Source organism: Ornithodoros turicata, chromosome 9 (assembly GCF_037126465.1).
Source record: "Ornithodoros turicata isolate Travis chromosome 9, ASM3712646v1, whole genome shotgun sequence".
Classification (NCBI taxonomy): Eukaryota; Metazoa; Arthropoda; class Arachnida; order Ixodida; family Argasidae; genus Ornithodoros; species Ornithodoros turicata.
The window spans coordinates 26,633,466-26,654,433 of NC_088209.1; the positions used below are offsets into that span (position 1 = coordinate 26,633,466).

Below are 20,968 nucleotides of genomic sequence, written 5' to 3' on the forward strand. Positions count from 1 at the left end.
AGAAAGTCTCTCCCTGTATGGGCAGAAGTAGGAGAAAACGGGATAAAGTTAAATCTGAAAAGTTATAAGTTAAAAAAGTTAAGTTAAAAAGTTACAAAGTTAAAAAAAGTTAAAAGCTAATGTTGCGCGTACCTGTGCTTTTGCAAACAGCCAACACTATAAAAGAAAACAAACAGGGAGTTTTCCGTGTGACGTTGAATTCAGGTTGTCTTCCACATCACATCTGGAGAAAATCTCTAAAAAATCCGGATAAAATTGCGTGGATAAAGAAAAAACAAAATCCACCGGATAAAATCCAAGTGGACTAAATCCAAGCAACCCTGGACGTTGTCCACGGTGTAAGGCCGACAACGGCGAGCCCTTTGACCAGCACCACCCACCGTCCTTTTTGAGCGCAAATGCTCACAGCCAATTCCGCACAACGGTTCCAAACCATTCCAACGAATTCCGAAATAATTCGGAGAAACGACAACGTACTCCAACAAAGACACTGTTTACTCGAGGCGTCAAACAACAGAGAACAGACTGAGGTATACATACTGTGCGCTGTAGCTACAAATGGAGTTTACTTTTTTTTTTTTCGTGCACTTGGTCGATATCGCAGAAATTGATCGTGCGTTCGCGTTGATACTAACAGGTATATATAGTTTTAAAAATTCGACAGTACTGCTCTTGCTCGCTACAGCTCCGTGGCAGATCCGTCGTTACAGTGGAAGACAGACGTGTACTAGGCCTATCAATAAAAGGGAACACGTATTTACGCTTGGTGTTGCTTTATGTTTACTGTTATGGTTGTATCTTCATTTTTGTGCTTAATAAAGAGCGTTTCCGAATAATATGCATGCACGCAACGTTTCACACATTTGTGCACCTGGAGTGAACTCATTGGTGAAAAGAAGAAAAAAAAAAAAAAGAGAAGCGCAATTTAGACACATGAGTGTGAGAAACAGGCAAATGTGCATTGTGTATATGTTTATTTAAAAAAAGACGAGAACAAGGAAAGGTCAGTCAGACACAAGGTCGACTTGCGATCCAATACAAAAAAAAAAGAAAGAAAGAAAAAGAAACTAAATCAATTAAATTAATGACAAGCTTTGTAAAGCTATTACATGCGCAGGTGACATTTCAATTTTCACTTTTTAAGTTTTGGGCAGGCGGTAACTTTTTACCAGGACCCTACCCTACACCGCGTAGCACGCTCCTAGCGGGCTGAAAACGGGAAAACTGTTCATAATTGTCACACACACACACAAATAGAGATACGATGATGAGATGGGATGAGATAATTGTCACAAAAATGGCGTACGCCTCCCGTTTTCAACAAATCAAGGCAGGTAACGATATCATTCGAGGTGATGGTTGGCTAGGAGCGTGCTATGCGGTGAAGTTTATTTCTAAGAGTGTAGGGCAGCTCAAAGTAAATCTTTCCTGAAAAGAAAAGAGACCCGCAATACACAGTACGTATATCGCGACTTGTACCAAGTATAGCTCTTCCCATCCGCTCTGCCGGGATATGTTTGTTGTGAAAAAGAGTTTTTAGAACAGAAGGGCCTCGAACCGATTCGTGCTTCCTTCTGTTCCTGCATCAGAGTCCGTCGCCCAATTCGTCTTCCCGAATGATTTCTTTTTCTTTCTCTTATTCTTTCTCCGATATCCTGCCTTTGCTGGTGCTTTAACATTGTTAAATCTATGCTGCCAGTAGTCTATCATTCGCACAGCTGATACGTCATGCGGATCACTTATACAGGACATATGGAAGGGCAGGTTTGTTGCAGTAACTGTAAATGCAACTTTTCGTCAAACCAAGATCCCATACACGTTGATGTTTGTTCGAACTCGTAAAGACACACGAACGAAGGGCTGTAGCCCTTAAGGAGAGATCATATGTAAATGTATTACTAAAAAAGATAAAGATGAGACATAAGCAGCATACACTAAAACACGAGGAAACAAATTACGTAAAAATTAATTTTCGCTGAGTATGCCAAATATTTAATAAAAAAAGTACCGTATTTTTCGGTGTATAACGCGCACCCCTAAAAACGGGCCGAATTTGAAAAAAGTTCCACGTATAACGCGTATGTGTAGCAACATTGCGGTGCGCGTTACACATGGAACTTCTTTTCAAATTCGGCCCGTTTTTAAGGGTGCACGTTATACACCGAAAAATACGGTAATTGGTTGCCCTAACTCATATGCTCTGCAACGTACTGCTTCCTGAACGCAACCTGTCAACGACGTTCACACCCATTTCTCTTCTGCGCATGCTCACACTTTTCGCATCTTTTCAACCATCGCCTTTTAACATATCCCAACCAATAATGCACAGCTGAACTCACACAACACCGATAAGTTTAAAAGGGAGCACCTTATTCAACTTGTGCTGTGAAGCTCCCATCTTTCGGTATGAAACGCCGCACCCCTCCCGGCGAGGCAATCCTTCAGAGACGAGATCCGGATCGTCACATCCAAATCCAGATGCCTGAACCACACGACACAGATGACATCACCAAACACCACAAGCCAGGTTGGGTTCACCAGGGGAAAATGGTTGAGCACAGAAGGAAGGGGATTTAGCGATATTCGTTCGTCTTCGCGAAGCGCACGTTCGGCTGAGTCTCGTTTTGGCAAAGCTGGGGTCGGTGGGTGGAGGGCCCTACAACCTGGGCTCAAAGCCAAAGGGAAGGCCTAACACTATTTTCAGCTTTATTCTCCTCCCCTCAAACAGCGGGGAAGAGAAAAAAAGTAAGTTTGGGAGCTTGTACGACGGATGGTTTAGTTTCGAGCTACAAGAAAGTATTGGATTGGACTGGATTGGATAGGATAAAAGATTATATAGGCGAGGAGCAATTAGTCCTATTTATATCAACCGATCAAGTATCAATTAAAACGTGTGTGTGTCCTTTATATACAAGGTGGGTGTAGATAAAGTAGCCACACATTTTCGCACGTATATGGCGTTCCCTGCTTACGGCATGAACTTCCAGTGGCGCGGGATGACGCATTTATCCGGTACAAACGCACAAAAAAATCGGAGAAACCCAACTCCACGTAACAAAAAAGTTATCCACGCAAACGTTGCTCTCCGTGCATCCCGATTTTCCTATGCAGAAGTCAATATGGCAGTCACGGCACAGTTGCGTCTAGCTACCGCTAGGCGTACCAGATCTCGTTTTGTTCACTGGTTTTGTTTCTGTGTAGGTGGCACCCCCAGCGGTAGGGCGATGCAACTGTGCTACACTGCAATGTCCCATTGGAAATACACGGATCGAAGTTCACGTTGCTAACGATTTTATTACGCAGAGTTTGGTTACCACGATTTTTTTCTCGATTTGCACCGCATAAATGCACCGTCCGGCGCCGCCGGAAGTTCGTATGGTATGCAGGGAACGCGCTATGTGCGAAAATATGGGGCTACTTTATCTGCACCCACCCTGCCTCCGTCTGCATTTCGAGAAGCAAGCATAAAAGAAAAGGAAGACAGGAAAGGTCAGAATAGGAAGAATTAAAAATAAAAATAACAAGGAACTGGGTTTTTAACCAGTGGCAAACACGGGATTTTTTTACAGCGTCGGTGACCAACTTTAATCTAACGGGCATCTCTGCGATCACAGCACCATAATAGTCAGCTCCTTGCACGGAGGCAGCGCATAACGGTCTCTGTAGTCATTGCTAATTACAAAAGGGGGAAAAGAAAAAAGGAACAACGTGCAATTAACCTCCGCTGCCAAAAATGGCTGTTGGTAGTTGATGACACAACGCAGCAGAGCAGCTTGTGGTGCGCGCTCTGCATAAACGGTGGCTATCTCCGGGTTTGTAAGGAAAACATGAAAGTGCATTCTTTTCTACAGTTTGGAGAAGACGAAGAGAAAACGCGCAGAAATGTCCTGTTTGGGTTTTGAAACTTCGCCCTTATGCAGAATAAATATAAAAGATGGTTTGTGGACTTGTATTCCAAGTGTGCAAGCAAATGGGTTGAAAAAAAAAATCCGGATATTTTTAAAAAGATCCTCTCCAGTAGGCTTTTTTTTGGATAAAACCCGGATATTTTTAAAAAGATCCTCTCCAGTAGGCTTTTTTTGGATAAAACCCGGATATTTTTGGAGAATATATACAAGGCTAGAAATGTGACACAGAGTAAAATCAAATGTGCTTTGCTGTTCTTGATTCCAGGTGAGTTCTCGTAGTTTGTTTACGGAACTGCCTGTCCCAGCAACATTGTATCAGTTTCTATTGTTTTCCGAAAAGTGGAGTTCCATGCACGCCTGGTTGAATGGTATGGATCCTACACGCCTGGATTAGCTGTCGTGTTTCGGCGCACTTCAGTTGCAGTGCCTCCAGGAAGCGGAAGAAACTCTCTCCCTGTATGGGCAGAAGTAGGAGAAAACGGGATAAAGTTAAATCTGAAAAGTTATAAGTTGAAAAAGTTACAAAGTTAAAAAAGTTAAAAGCTAATGTTGCGCGTATCTGTGCTTTTGCAAGCAGCCAACACTACAAGAAAACAAACCGGGAGTTTTCCGTGTGACGTTGAATTCAGGTTGTCTTCCACATCACATCTGGAGAAGATCTCTAAAAAAATCCGGATAAAATTGTGTGGATAGCATAAAAAAAATCAACGGGATAAAATCCATGTGGATTAAATCCAAACAACCCTGGTCAACAGACGCGCAGAAAATCGGCATCGCGAATAATGGAACACACCCGGCTTTCGTATCACCGCAGGCGTCTCCGTCAGCCAGGCAGCGCGGGAGAAGTCACGTGAATTCGACAACCAATGGGAATGGCAGCAGCTTGACACGGGCTCGTAAGTGTTCAAAGTTCCGTGTCTCGCAAACAACGACGGTTTTTAAAAATAGTTCTTTTTATTGAGTAATCTGCGGCGTGCAGTACAATGCGTGTAACGTGTGATGAACTATATGCGTCTATCGAAGTGACCGACCGGTGCCCCCAGAGTAGGAAACGTAACGACGTCATGCTCGGGAGAAAACCCGGTTCTGCGCAATGTCACGAAACGGTATGCCCCGTTCCCACTTTTGTGACATTAGTGAGTTTCAGTGCATCGTATACGCTATCGCCTTTGCGTACGTAAGGGACAGCGTTGTGGTTCTGCGCACGGCGCGAAGCTCTCTTTATGGTTTGCCTGTGCGCAGAACCACTAACGCTTTCCCTTACGTACACTCTTAAAAATGAACTTCACCGCATAGCACGTTCCTAGCCAACCATAATCTCGAATGATATCGTTATCTGCCTTGATTTGTTGAAAACGGGAGGCGTACCCCTTTTTTGTGACACTTATGCTGTTCATAATTGTCACAGAAAAGGCGTACGCCTCCCGTTTTCAACAAATCAGGGCAGATAACGATATCATTTGAGATGATGGTTGGTTAAGAGCGTGCTATGCGGTGAAGTTCATTTTTAAGGGAGGTACTGGGAGGTACCCGGGTTCGAATCCCGGTACCGGCTGTGCTGTCTGGGGTTTTTCCTGGGTTTTCCTCAGACGCTTTCAGGCATATGTCGGCACAGTTCCCCTAGAAGTCGGCCCAGGACGCACATTTCGCCAGGGCGTCAGTCGTGACATTGCCCACATACGTGAGGCCGACAACGGCAAGCCCTTTCACCGTCACCACCACCACCATCATTTTTAAGGGTGTACGCAAAGGCGATAGCGTACGGTAACTAAAGTACGGTACACTAAGAAGTTGTAATGCACATACTGAGAGGACCAATCAGTGCTTCGATAGCTCACATTTCCTTCCATTATTCACGCCGTTGCTCTGAAAAAGAGTGCGTTTTGTTCGGATCATTCGGACGACGACTGGTTCTGATATGGGAGGGGAAAACAGACCTACATCGACGCGCACCCCATAATCGCGGAATGGTACGGAAGTTGATGAGCGGAAGTGGTTCATGACGTCGAAGCGGGCGAACGAGACGCGATAGCGATGCATAGGACTTTTTATACGTATCAGTGCGGTAACGATTTGCCGAACAGTGCTAAACAAGAACAAACAAAGAAGAAGAAGAAAAAAAAAAGGGGGGGGGGGACGGATCACGACATTCGTCCATTTAGAAATGTTGAAGGCCTTAGAAGTATTTAGAAGCGGACAATTATTGACATGGAGGACATACGTTCTCCATGTCCTCTCTCTATCTTGCTGGTTGATGTTGACGATGTTGATAATGATCGTGATGATGATGGGAACAAGAAAAAGAGGGGGACTTGTAACACTCTGAGACAACAACGATGTAAGAATCGGGTAGAGCATCGCCCCTGGCGATGAGACTCCAATTTCATCATCATAAATAAAGTTGTTGTTTGTTATTCTGTGGTGACGCAAAGCTTTTATTAATGACCGTGGTTCCCACTGAATTTTGGAACGGAGATTCGAGGGTCTTTCAATGACCTTTTAAGGATCAGCTGTCATTTTGTCTGGGATGTATAGAACACAGTTTACGACGGGGCCTTCAAGATTGCACAAAAATATTTATAAGCTACAGGTATCACATGAGAGAATACATGGGGTCCTGGACAATAGTGACCTTCACAAATGTGACCGACGTCTAATGAATGTTAAAGAACATAGGACAGAAAGAAAAAATGATTAACATGACGGACAGCGCCGTTAATTTGTTGCTGCTGACTCCTGTGCTAACTCACTGTGGTCTTGAAACTAGAGTTCTGACTCTGGATAGTTCGGATAAGCGGAATTTGCACTAACAGCACCACGAGAACAAGAAAAAGATGCAAAATCGAGGATTTTCAAACACTATGAAAAATTCCAGGGTCTTCCAGACCGTGTGTATGTGTGTGTGACAGAGTGAGTGAGTGCGAATGAGAGAGAGAGAGAGCAATACCTTAAAGTAAAGAACGGCACGAAAGAGAAGAGAAAGGAGCAACATTCCTTCGAGTTCCTCACACTTCAGAATCGAGAACAAAAGGGAATGATACGGAACGAGCCTAACTTCAGGACTCCCATGTGCACAGCAACGCAGTGTATCTGCTCGATTTCTGGCAAATCAGCAAAACAGTCACCTGCGACCAATAGACCTGAGAGGAAAAAAGGAAACAAAGTGAAAAATCGTACTCGTCCCGGAATCATCAACAAGGTTCTTTGCCTCATTAGGAAGAGAGCCCCGTTAGAGCCAATAAATTGGCGACCGAAATGTCCGATGCAGGTTTCGCCCACGCGCTCTTCGCTCCAAATTGAGATAGAGGAAGGCCGATGCCGATAATGTCGTTCCTTTCTAGGAGGCGAGCATCCCAGCTCTGCGAGCCGAACGATGTTTACTCTTCAGCGAAACTGGGATAAAATAGAGTTAGAACGTTTCTAGTAGATTGTCTCGTCACAATTGTCCTTTTTCTGCGGCTTCTTAAACCAGCCAAATGCTACTTAAACTTGCTGCAGAATCGTTCATAATTCTCGACAAATACACGATAATTTAGCTGAGCATCATTTAAGAGAATCAACGATGGATCCATTTGAAATGTCACCCTGGCAACATTGTAGTGTCGTTTTGCCTTATCAAGATTTGCGTTTTTGGTTGCTGGCAGGGAGATGTCGGCAGGTGTCTGTTAACACAGAATATAAGCGAAGTCACAGGACCGCGAAATAATGTTAGCTATGACGCGTGAGACTGGGATTTTGCACCAAGCGACGGCTTGAGGCTAGTCCCCACCAAAATGTGGGTGCAGGACATGTCCCTTCGGTTAGTATTTTTTCATAAATCACGTGGCACGAAAGGGGGCTTATGGACGGGTAAACAGTTGATTTCTTTTTCGCATCATAGTTTCTAGTAAGCTTCTCTGTGTATATGCGAAGTTTATTGCAAGTCGCACCGTACAAAGAGTATTCATCGCATGCCACCAAGCTCGTTGGAATAGTGTTACACAGTTTCAGTACTGCTATACCGCTTGCCGTCTCTGAAATTCCCAGCGCGCATGTTTCGAAAGCTTCGAAAAATAGCCTGGAAACCTTCAACGTCAACACTGTGGTCGGTCCAAAGTCGAGGAGTGTTCACAACTTCCTGGTTCCCACGTTTCGAGCAAGAACAGTTATAACAACAATGTTTCGGCTTAGTTCTCTGGCACCAGCTTCAAAGCAGGGGGAAGACAGCACAGGAAAATAACACAAGGGCGCAACGGAGAAAGACCTACGATGCGACTCGATGTGGCTCTTACAGCTCAGTGGCGTTACCGCTTGAGACAAGTTGACTCTCTTATAGCTGCTCCCTGCGGTGCTCCAGAAGATCTAGAGCACATTCTTCTTCATTGCCCACACTACCAACCTTCCCGAAGCCCATCTCTCTCAGGGTCTCTTAATCAGCTGGACTCTGCCTTCCCCCCTCTCTCTCAAAATTGCTTGGTCCCTGGCCAAATCCAGCCGACCAACGCTCTGCCCTCAAAGCTCTTTTGACCTTTTTGGACACAATCGGACTTCGATCCTCATTGTGAAGGGGCTCATTATTTCATTCCCCACATCAGCACCGTAAATGGGGTAGAGTATCGCCCCTGGCGGCAATAAACTCCCCATTCATCATCTCAAAATAGAGTTGCTGTTGTCGTTTGCACAGAGCCAATCTATACGTGTAGAATCGTTCCGTCTCATGACTTGTGGGAAAACAGGATTTGTACGCCTCTTTGGGACACATTATGCGAAGTGAAAAGTGTCCAAAACAGGTGGACCCGCCCCATTTTCAACAAATCAAATTCTTGAAACATAGCTACACCACATAACACGTCGAAGGGCGACCACGCGAGTTATGCGGTGAAGTAAACCACGAAAACACAAGTTTTTAGAAAAGCAAGCGCCACCTCTGTATTGGCATCAGAGCGGAAGACCAGCCACACAGACTGGCCACAGCAAGCGCCACCTGGGCGCGCAAAGGCTCATGGGAACTTGAACGCATTAGAGCATTACGAGACGGCCAGAGGTAGAGGTAGTAGAAGAAGAACAACAACATTCCCGGTGTGCGCAGCAGCAGCGCCAGTCGTGATAAATCATAACCGAAGCAGACGACGGAGCAGCGTCCCTCAAAGTTCCCATGCTGCTTTGCGCCGCGCGCTTGGTGGCGCGCGCATCTTTTTAAAGTCGTCTATTAATCGTATGAGTACTACTGCACCGATTTCCTTCTTTCTGCCTTGTTTGACTCATGTGTAGACTGCCTCCGAATATACATGCCGTTTCAACCGCTTCCGGTTTGGTGCCAAAACGACATCCGGTTTCACAGCAAACACGCTCTAGCGCCAACCACTGCGCCGATTGATATGCGCCGACAGTTATCGCTTCTGATTTGAAGAGAGAGAGGGTCGTATACGCCCACTGATCTCTATGTATAAAGGCTGGATCGCGTATGGGAGAGGGGCTCGTGGGAGAGAGGCACGCATTCGGGTCGCCATGTTGGTGGGCCCTAAAACGCTGCGTGTGCCCATTGGAAACAATGGGAGGCAACAGAGATTGTGAGTATTTATTGCGCTACAGGCGTTGATCATTGTTTGTCGTCACGCGATTTTGTAAGGTGCCAGTATACTGATGTATCCTAACAGTGTTTCGCAGGTGCCCTGCATTTCAATTCTTAATAACGTTATGTTTTGCATTCCGAAACTAGACCGTCACTGCAGTGCAGCGCTGGGAATTGTACTACAGCACGTTTCCCAGCCAATATTTCAATAAGAAACGATGTGAGGTTAACAACAACCATGTATATAATATCCCGTGCTGCGTTCTGGACAAAAATTGTTCCACAAAGAACGGTCCCAGAAGGGATACCCGCATGGTAGAAAGAAATCGCCCCGTAGAATCGCAGCCGTTGTTTCAAACAGGCGTATGCGTTTAATTTGATTGATATCAAGCAAGAAAGGGTCTTTTAGTGAACGACAGTGGTGTCTTCGATGTAATGCCTCGCAAATATGAACACACCGAAGCATCCCAAACAATTACTGCACGCAATTAGATTACGCTTAGGCCAGTTAATCTAGGTGTTGATGTAAGCTTAATAAAGTTATTTAGTAAGTGGTAACACCTCCTTGAGACACAAAACTTATATCCTTTTGAAGTACAGCACTTCTTTTTTCTTCTTCCTTCATTTTTTCTGATTATTTGCAGGTGAAATTGAATGTCCTTCTCGCGTACTCACATGCTTTTGCTGAATAGAACTGCAGCGTGAACAAAGCTGCGTAAGGATGGGGGCCTGCCATCCACTGCTGACTTTGTCATGTTAGTTATGTGGAGCACGTTGCAAAAAATGCAGCTGCACATCTGAAACTCCAATCCGCTCCAATCATTATCATCGTCATCTAAAAGGGAATGTGGTAGCACTGCTGTGAAACCAGGCACGATTTCTGAAAACCCTCTATGGCACTTTCCGCAGTTTGCACACTTTTCTTCAGCGTCAGTCTCTCTTATAGGAGTCACTTTGCATTAACAGTGACTCCCATCTTACATTTTCATGTGCGAGGGCTCTCTTGCACTACACATGTACGGTTTCCCAACTGCAACATGACGATTTGGAGCTTGAAACTGGAGCCCTGGTGTTCCCTGTGTATGAAATGATACCAACTGAATCTTGTCAAACGTGATGTTTAGTGGAAGATGGCTTTCTTGGTTGTGCATTCTGAGTGACAAAGATTAACACGATATGCTTTTGTAAAGATAAGTGATGTTATGCTCTATGAATAAAGAAAATATACATTTTTCAAGTTCAACATTTATTCTGGCATATACGCATTTCAAGATACAATGAATGCGCAGGGAAGTGACAAAACAATACATTTATTGTTTTGTGACCTCCCTGCAATGACAATATATATCACAGAAATGACAACGTACAGGTACACTATGTAAATTTGTTGCACCCAATTTTCATACATGCTGAATTTTAAATTTTTGTTTTGCTGCCTATGTGTTCAGTGTATTACAAATTGCGTAATGCAAACAACACTTTGTTAATTTCAAGCTTTTTGCTCCCATCCAAGATATTCCTGTCCTGAAGGAACCGCCCCTTCGACACCATAAATATTCAGTAGGTTTCACTCTGGCAGGCCCTGCCACTGCAAATTTCCTGAATTGAAACCCTTCAAACTGTGTCATAACCTTAAATACGTCAATATTTTTGCAAGTAGTTTACATGCTGGAGGACACTCCTCCTGCAGCTAAGGCAACTACAGAGAGTTCCAAGAGGCCGAAGGTAAACCTACAGCTGCATGAGTTTGATCAACAGTAGTGCATTCTCAAGAAATAATTTTCTTCTTATAGCATATATGTGCATGCCTAGTAACTGAAACAATGACCACAGTTCCGCAACGAGTTTTAATTCCTGAGGGTGTACACTGTAGAGGTGGGTTAGATCTACAACAGTTAATACAAGGTATTATATACTATGAATCAGTGATGGCCACTAAGTACTTCTACTATAACTACTAACTACTTTGCAATGGAGTAGTTTAACTAGTAGTTCCAACTACTTTTCAGGCAGGGTAGTTAAAACTACTTCTTTAACTACTGCAGTGTAGTTAAACCATCTATAACTACTTAATGTTGTCCATCAACACCAATCCCATTCTATAGCGTTCTAAGACCCCTAAATATGAATCACAAGCAGTGATAAAAGTGAAAATTTAGTACACATGCACAGCACAATTGCTCTGCACCTCCGTTCTCATCAAACAAGTAGCTCAAGGTAAAAATCGGAAGCACAGCCATGCCGTAAAGCTTGCGGCAAAATCGGAAGTAGTTGGCGCCTGCAGTAACCTAACTACTGTAGCCAACTACTCGAAATAGTAGTTTAACTAGTAGTTGCACACTACATTTCTGCAAGTAGTTGGTAACTACTTTTTAACTACAATCAGGTAGTTTAACTACATGTAGTTAACTACTGGCCATCACTGCTATGAATACCTTTAAAAATCTCATGTGACACATATGCTTTTACTTTTTGGAGGTGCTGCGGTGATCGAAGTTTGTGGGCACTGCTCAGGTTTTGCACTGCTCAGGTTTTGCACCCATTTCTTGCGTATGTCGAGGCAGCTGTGAAGGAGAGAACATTTGTTAGGTTGCAACTAGTTAAAAATAAATATGTTGTTTAGTAAAAGCATCGCATAAATGTTTAAAACATCAGTTTAAAACAGGGTTTACAATCTTGATATCTTTTAAAAATTTCAACGTTTAAACGCTGTTGTAAAAGAAATTATAGCTTCATCACTAAGACACAATGCTGGGTGAAGGGGTCTAAGGTGTATATAAAGCTCTTTGAAGTGATGTGTTCCATGATGTGAACATGTAAAGAGAATGTACAAAATTGAGAGAGGCTCACCACAGTGCGTGCACTGGGGTGGTTCCTCCTCGTACAGTAGGAACCCGTGAATGAGGAACATGATACTTATCTGTAAGCTCGATCGCATCAGACGATGACACAGGTGATGCTCGATGACACAGACGATCCTCCGGGTAGCCCCCGTGAGGAAACCTGTATTGAGGGACCACACTGCTGCAAATAACACGACAAGATACAAATTATTATTATCGCAACAAGCTGACAACATAGCTCAGATACAAAGGCGGTATCCAAGTCACACCACACCACCGTTACGTAGGATTCTTTGTCACAAATCAAACCAAGACACAAAATAATACCAATACAAGAAAAAGGGTGACTATCTTGGTCTTATTATGACGTAATACTGAACTTATACGCGAAGGTGGTTCAAAGAAATGACTGTGCACTTGCTTCCGTAGAGAACACTTGGTACCGTGCTAGCAATGCATGCAGAAAAGCGCTCGAGTGCTCGCACATATTGATGACACCACTATCAGTGTAGCGTAACATGTTATCTCCAGCATGTTATGCACTCAAACTGTATTTGCCGGCGGGTAAAATGCAAGTGGGTTCGATTGAACCTCGGAAGAGCGATCAAACAACTTGCACCCAGTGCTGGTTTTGGACAAAAAAACACTTCATAATTGTCAAATAAATGTACAGAATGGACGCCTATTTATTCCTTGATAAAGAATGACTCACCTGTAGAAATTTCGGCCCGGTATCATTGCCGGTACGGTTGGTACGACCATAATTGCAAGAAGTTGCCATGATCGCTGCGGCGACTGTTTTGGGTACAGTAAGATGGCGGTCGGTTGCCGCACGATCGCGCTCCCTATCCGCGATCCAGCCTTTTACAATCGAGATCAGTGTATACGCCTGTCGCGGAAGGGCCGGAAGTCTTCGTGGCACCGGAAGTTGTGGCGGAGGCTTGTTTGTGTTTACCCGAGAACGTCATGCATACGATTTGTAAAAGTTTCTGTTGGAAAACTGTAAGGTGTATGCGTTTGTATCTATACTGGGTGTTTCAGTTAAACCCCCGGGCTAAAGAATTCGCGAACGGGTGCACCAATCGACAAACTTTCTTTTTTACAAGTATTTGTCCGGTACCACCTACAAGCTGCGCACCGTGTGAACGAGTGGGAGGTGCTCATTATTTAGATAAAGATTCAAATGAGTTTCGTAAAAAAACATAACTTCTAAAGCAGGGCGCTGTCGGCATTAAAATGAGTACTACCCCTTCTGGGACCTTCAGTGGACACCTCTTAGAGAAAAATCTGCCACTGAGGCGGGTCATTTGTTGCAGTAATTAATTGGTTTCGGTTTACATATTTTCGTCGCGGCTGGTCGCAGTGAAGCGCAAAAGGACGTTCTTCCACTCCCTTATCCACCAATGGATTATGTACTTACACCAATTTCAGCTACGGCTTTTTCTTAATGGTATTAGTCTTTCACTTCGATGCCAATACATCTCTCTCTCTTCTTAAGCGGAGCGCCAGTCCGTCCTATACAGATGGCAAACTCGTCATATCCGCGTTCCACAATGTTCGTTCTTAGGGCACTACTATGCTTTAGAAATGCGATATTGTCCCATCTTACAGATGGCAATACAAACGAAGATGGGATTAAGAGTATAGAGGCGGCTGGTTGGTAGGCACCACGGCCCGAAAGACACTGTGTCTAACTGAGTTTGTCTTTATATCGCTCAATGACAAAATGGACAAGGGGGTTGCCACCGGTCACCCGTTCATGCCACAGCGTGCGCTAGTGATTTCTCTTTTTTATGACTATCGTGTTCCAGGGTCTGGGGCGTTGCAGATGGGTTTTGCTGAAGGGAGGAATTAAAAAAAAAGAAGAAGAAAAGGCTCAGAGAGAATTGACCACTTTTGTAAACGAAAAGAAAGTACAAGCGTGCAAGACAGAGGACACGCGCAACTTATGAGGCGGGTGGGGGGGGGGGGGGATCAATTAGCACTTTCCCAACCCCCCACACGTTACCGCCATGATAATTGCCACAAAAAGGCGTACGCACTCCCGCTCTCTTCGAATCAGAAGCGATACCTATCATTCGTGGCAACGGTGGACGGAGACGTGCTATGCGGTAAAGTCCTGTTTTTTGAGACGGCACACTCTTAAAAATGAACTTCACCGCATAGCACGCTCTTAGCCAACCATAATCCGGAATGATATAGTTATCTGCCCTGATTTGTTGAAAACGGGAGGCGTACGCCTTTTCTGTGACAATTATGAACAGCATAAGTGTCACAAAAAAGGAGTACACCTCCCGTTTTCAACAAATCAGGGCAGATAACGATATCATTCCAGATTATAGTTGGCTAAGAGCGTGCTATGCGGTGAAGTTCATTTTTAAGAGTGCAGAGGGTGCAAAGTTCTTATCGAACTCTACGACATCGCTCTAAAAACAAATCCTTCAACGCGTCAAACACGTTTTCAGAGAAACATCCCAATGGTTATTCTCTGGGAGGTCCTTTTTGTGACAGTTCGCGTTCGCGCTAACGGCCACAAAAAGTCATACGCCCTGCGTGTGTTTTACTATTATGGTGATCTTTTTTTTTTTTCAGTTAGGTTTGAGATCTTGTTCCGTGGGATGCGGGATGGGTTGCCCAATAACAGTCTCCACTGACACACACTCTAAAAACAGATGGTGGTGGTGGTGGTGGTGGTGAAAGGGCTCTCCGAACTTCACCACATAGCACTGTGAAGGCCAACCATTGCGCAGAATGATACCTTTATTTATCACTCCCGGTTTGTGGAAAGCGTGGGGCGTACGCCTTTTTTGGAACTGCAGAAATGTTCAAAAAAGGCGTACACCTCCCGTTTTCAACCAATCAGGGTGCAGAACGATGTCGTTCGGGATGGCGACTGGCAAAGAGCGTGTTATGTGGTGAAGTCCTGTTTTCAGAGCGCACTCTGAAAAATGAACTTCACCGCATAGCAAGCCATTAGCCAACAACCATCTCGAATGATATCGTTATCTGCCATGATTTGTTGAAAACGGGAGGCGTACGCCTTTTTTGTGACACTTATGCTGTTCATAATTGTCACAAAAAAGCCGTACGCCTCCCGTTTTCAGCAAATCAGGGCAGATAACGATACCATTCGAGATGATGGTCGGCTAGGAGCGTGCTATGCGGTGGAGTTCATTTCTAAGAGTGTGCAGCCGGAAGATCATCGTCATCTCATATAATAATTCCGTCTATATTTACGCAATGCGACAATCTACGTAGCGACACAAGCGTCGTCGTGTTGAAATAAGCCTCCACACCGCATAAAATTCGAAGCGACGCCGGCGAACCGTAAACTTCCATCCATAGCAAGTGTTGGATACAGCGAAAAGGCCGTTTACTACGGTTGCCTCGGGATTTCAATCATGCCGTTCTATGCACTTTTTTTTCTTCTTTGTACGGCAGTTTTGCACAAGCCAATGGCCGACGGCATAGTATCCCCCGCAGAAATTCTTTCGAGCTTTGGCTAAGCACATCGTCTTCGAGGATCGCAGGCGCCGGGCTGGCGGAAAGGCTTTGTATATGTGCTATTTCTCTTGTCTGTCTCGCTTTTCTTTTTCTGTGCGTTGTTTTGAAATGAAGCGGATCGATGTAGGTCCACGCAAAAAAGAAAAAGTGAGTGATAGGGAAAAGGGCGACGATCAGGGAAGAGACGGGCAACAAAAAGCGGTCTCCATAGATATCTGGTGGCATTGTGGTGATGGCGTTTCTGGCAACAGAGTTGAATAGAGTCTTGAGAGAGAATAATAATAATAATAATAATAATAATAATAATAATAATAATAAAACTATTGTAAGTATAATATTAATATCTTTTTAATAATAAGTTTATTCAATTTTACAACAGATATAAAATCGAAAGCAGGGAAGTACAATTATAGAAAGCGAAAGTATAGAAAAAGCGACAGATAGGAAACAACAGAATAGAAACCAGAGAATCGGCAAGCAATTCACCTTCAGCTACAAAATAAAGAAAGAAACATTGCTTTGAAAGAGGCAATGGATGATATAAGTTAAATGCATCTGTGGGTAAATAATTCAGAACGTAGGGGACATAGCAGGAGCGTTGCCCTTTAACCCAAAGATGTGAAAATTCTGGGTACAAGGTATGTATCAGGGCGTCTATTTTGTAGTGCACTAACTGGTAATGTTTTAAAATTATCCGTCCAGTAGTATTTACGGGCTACTACCCGAATAAACAGGTTATCAAATGTAGGTAGCTTATTTTGTTCAAATAAACAGTCTGAACTCGTGTGTTGGCCGAATGACACACTTTTCAAAGCGGAACTGAGGACATGCATGATTGATTCTATCCTTACAGGCAGAGGAAAATAGTTGTAAAAAAATGGTTAAACCATGTCTCTGTAATGATGTAGCCCAAAGACTGCGATATCGGCCTACGAACTGAGAAAGGAGTAGACCACCCATAATGCCATAAAGCAAACAGGCAACTCCGCGCAACCTGTTAAGAACATAAGACAGATATGGGAGTTCCATTTCATGTCACTATTAAAAAAGACACGCAACAATTTTACAGAAGAAACATGCTGTAAAGGTATACAGACGAGCAGTTGGGAATAAAAAGGCACATCACAATGAATATGTTTTTGAGGATTGCTGAAACATATTAGCTTTGATTTGGCTGCATTGACTGAGATAGAAAAAAAAAAAAAAAGAAGGAAGAAAAACATTCTATGACTCTCTTGGCATTGCTTTGAACTAACTACATAACTGAAAATACAGTAACAATAATAATAGAATTCAGCCTGCTTTTGGCTAGTAGTATGTACAAATAAAGAGGTAAAAAATAAATAAAATTCATTTACGTACACTGTTAACACATTAATAGACAGAACTTCACAACATAACAGCGTTCGCAGCCAACTGTCATTCAAAATTACGTCGGTTTCTCCAAGAATGGATCTCCAAATTTAGACACCTTACGTTTTGCATAATGCATTCAAAAGAGACGTACACTTATTCTTTTCATCACGACACGACACAAAACGATATAATTATGAATGACAGTTGGCTGCGGGCGCGGTATTATACTCCGTCGCATAATGCACCCCGCGCGAGCTGTTGCATGGGAGAACATGGTAACGGATCGCCTCACGGATTAATTGAATTTACCGTTGCAGTTATATTGGTCTTTGTAGTTTCAGTGTGGTGCTGCGGTCTCTCAAGCCATTTTGTTGCTCATGAAACAGGCGTACACTCTTAAAAATGAACTTCACCGCATAGCACGTACGCTCCTAGCCAACCATAATCTCGAATGATATCATTATCCGCCATGATTTGTTGAAAACGGGGAGGCGTACGCCTTATTTGTGACAATTATGAACAGCATAATTTCAGAAAAAAGGCGTACGCCTCCCGTTTTAAACAAATCCGGGCAGGTAACGATATCATTCGAGATGATGGTTGGCTATAGGAGCGTGCTATGCGGCGAAGCTCATTTTTAGGAGGGTAGTACATGATCAGAAAACATAGTCTCGGATACGCCGCACAGTGGCGCGTTGCACGAAACAGACATAAACAATGCGCTTTGTCAACGACGTGTCACCTTTTTGTGTCCACCCCGTGAGTGGTGCTGCTCGTGCGTTGGCGACATGTGAGTGTATTCCCCTCTACCATGCTCCAATACGTGGTGTTGCGGCCGATGCAGACGTGAAGAAGCCGCAATGTCGACCGGTATATGAGTCACAAACTGCGTCATCACTTTTCAAACAGCAGATCGCAACTATTTGTGTGTCCTTATACTTGCTTCATCCCGCCGACAATATGCGAGAGTTGACTTGTTCGTGAGTTCGGCGATGTCCCTTCGTCTTCTCACTGGGTTGACCTTGAAGTTACACAGAACCACGGTATACACGAAAAGTACGCCATATCGTTAAATATGTGAAGGCGCAAGCTCTGCTTCGGCGTTTGCTGTTGCGCTTCAATTCCACGCTGCAGTCGACCGGTGGCGAAATTGATTTTATGCGCAGAAAGGAACTAACAGCAATCTCCTCGGACGTCTATCTTTTTAAACTTGGGTTTTTCACAGAAGATTTTCTTTAGCGAACCAATCAGAAGACAAAGTCAGAAGCATGCAGGAACTACCAGCAGATGATGATGCAGATGATAAGCACGATGCACTAGTAATCCGATTGAAAGCAGACTGCCCGCAGCAGCCGACAGCGTTTTGTTTTCGCAGAAGACAAGACAGACGAACTTTCCTCTTGGACGTCGCCGGGACGTCTGAAGAACGGCGACGCTGGCGGCAGCGGGACGCAAGGACGGTTGCTATGACAACCGTTCTCCGGGAGGAAGCCGCGGGAGGAATCGAGGAAGAGGTGACGGAGGGGAGGGGTGAGAATAAAAGCGATTCGCGTTTGTGCTTTGAATTATGAAGTGCTGCTTTGCGCGCATGAGGCGGCTGTTCACAATGTTGTCATTTAAACATTTCTGGGGATTTGGGCAATCTGGTACCGGAAATTTATACGGAGTTTCGTAAATTTTCGGCGCTTCCGGTTGGCCTGGGAAAAAAATAAGGGAAGCTGCTGATTATTATTGTTTCCCCTTTCTCCTCTCTCTCTCTCCCTTTCTTTTTGCAGTTACTTACTACTACTACTTCGTCTTCTTGTGGCTCATTTTTTGCGTAGCCTGAACATTGCCCTCTGTATATGGTCTCTGTGTCGTCCACCTTCTACGGAGCTTCATGGAGTTTATAGACCAGCTATACCTGGTGTGTATAGCTATGCTACCATCAGTACCAAGAGGTACCCGGAAGTAGTGCGCGTTACACCGAAATCTGCTGGCACCTTCTTTTTTTTTTTTTTTGTCGTGACTCCAGTAAATATTAGTAAGACTCATGAGTATTAGTAACTCACTCACTCATTAGTAACTCACTCCAAACACGTGAACAAAAGTGTATAACCAAACAAAACTTGAAACGTTGAAAAGGAGACAGACGAAGCAGCAGCAGACACAAAAACAACAAAAATCGATTCTATCTTTAAACGCGTGCTACCATAATAATGCACCGGAGCGCTACTTTAATGCCGGGCACAAGACTGAAGTGCACAGATAAGGCCCAAACGCCCATTGAAGAGTGCGACGCCACCCCCCCCCCCCCCTCCCACACACACACACACTTTTTCCAGGGGCACATCGTCGGTACACTGCCTCTCTCCCTGCCGGCAACTGTTCCTCCTCCACGGTGTTCCTATATTTACTTTCCGGAAACAGAACGCAGCCGCAACACCCATCTTCTTCTTTGTGTGTTCTTTTTGATATGGAGGAGGCCTTGAGGGCATTTATACGCTTGAGGGGCGCATGCCGCATTTTATAACCAATTGCGAAACAGAATGCGGCAAACGAGCGCACCGCCATCTGTCGTCAGTCATGGGGACTAGCGTTTGACCGTGAACTTTGAAAGTGGAAGGGTTACGCAACGCCCGGTGAAATGGGACTAAGGCTGTGTGCCACGAAGGCTACGTTTTCACCTCGCTTATCACTCGTTATTATATTGAGATTTTGATGCCTGTGAATGAATGGAGAAATGGGAGGTGAAACAGGTTTTCAGGCCACTGATTTTAGCCGGAACAGATGATGCTTTTTGCTGGAAGCAAACTCCTGGATAGCCTCAGACAGTACAGTCGGTGCAAACATTCGAAAAATTCTAGTAGCTGCTCAGCTTCTTCTTCTTCTTCGTCTTCCTCCGCAGTGGCGCATAGCACGGGGCAATTGGCCACGGATCGTGACATGAGGACCCAATTAATGACGGTTATGCGAAGCGATGAGAGGATGAGATGAATGAAATGACTGAGTGCTCAGCTTCTCTAGCCGCTCTCTCTCTTTCTCCTTCTTCTTCCTTTCCATGGTATAAGATGGTAGTAATTTTCTATTGAAGGCTGCAGTGTAAGACTGGCAGTGTTTTCGACAGCGCGAACTGATGGCCAAATCGCGAAGTTGCGGTCAATCAGTTTTCCCAATGCGAGCTCGGACCGGGCCCTCATGTCGCTCGATGTTCCAAGAATAAATAAAGATGCGCAGGTGTTTCGTTCATGCATGCGCGCTTACTTTGGTTTGGAAATGAAAGTACGCCGTTATCGCTGCGCCTTCAGATATAAAACCTTCGACGTTGCAAGTGCGCTACATGCTCGTGCCTTTTATAGAAACTTACTCAGCGAAAAATCACGCGCAGCATCTCCAAGGTCGTTAGACCTTCCCACGCCTTCAGAGAGTCGTCGTCGTCGTCGTCGTCGTCGTCGGTTCTCTTGGCTTGCGTGGAAAGCAGTTGCTTTCAAAGTTATTTTTACGTTGTTTTATTTTTTTACTAAGTACCGAGAAAAGTAATTTTTGGTTTGAATTGGTATTCGTCACCTTTCACAAGAATAAAACAACGCAGGAAATCTGTCGGTTCTGCTCTGGGTGTGTTTTTATGAAGGGTGTACAGCTCGCATCAGAGTTAACTAGAACGCCATTCCGGCCTGCAGTCACTGCTGGTGCTTAGAAGAAACGGCGGAGGGTGTTTGGGTCATTCCAGTTAGAGGGGTGGTCATCGTTATGAAAGCGTCATTTTCTGCTAGGTGCTTCCAGGGTGACTCTTTCCACATCGCAGGGTGGAGCAGTGTTCAAGTTAA

The 20,968-nt window shown here is 44.4% G+C and overlaps 1 protein-coding gene across 3 annotated transcripts in view; it reads right to left on the reverse strand.

The window, feature by feature from the left end:
- The window catches only part of LOC135368469 (ankyrin-2-like), a 158,255-nt gene that overhangs the window by 129,146 nt on the left and 8,141 nt on the right, over positions 1-20,968 (reverse strand). Inside the window, exon 1 of one of the 3 annotated variants that reach the window (XM_064601772.1) lies at positions 17,905-18,567. The exons of 1 other annotated variant lie outside the window; for it this stretch is intronic. In XM_064601772.1, the coding sequence (XP_064457842.1) occupies positions 17,905-18,057 (153 nt within the window). In that variant the 5' untranslated portion in view covers positions 18,058-18,567. Of the gene's footprint in view, positions 1-2,368; positions 2,639-17,904; positions 18,568-20,968 lie in introns of those variants that run through there. One more of the 3 variants, XM_064601782.1, reaches the window with a different exon arrangement.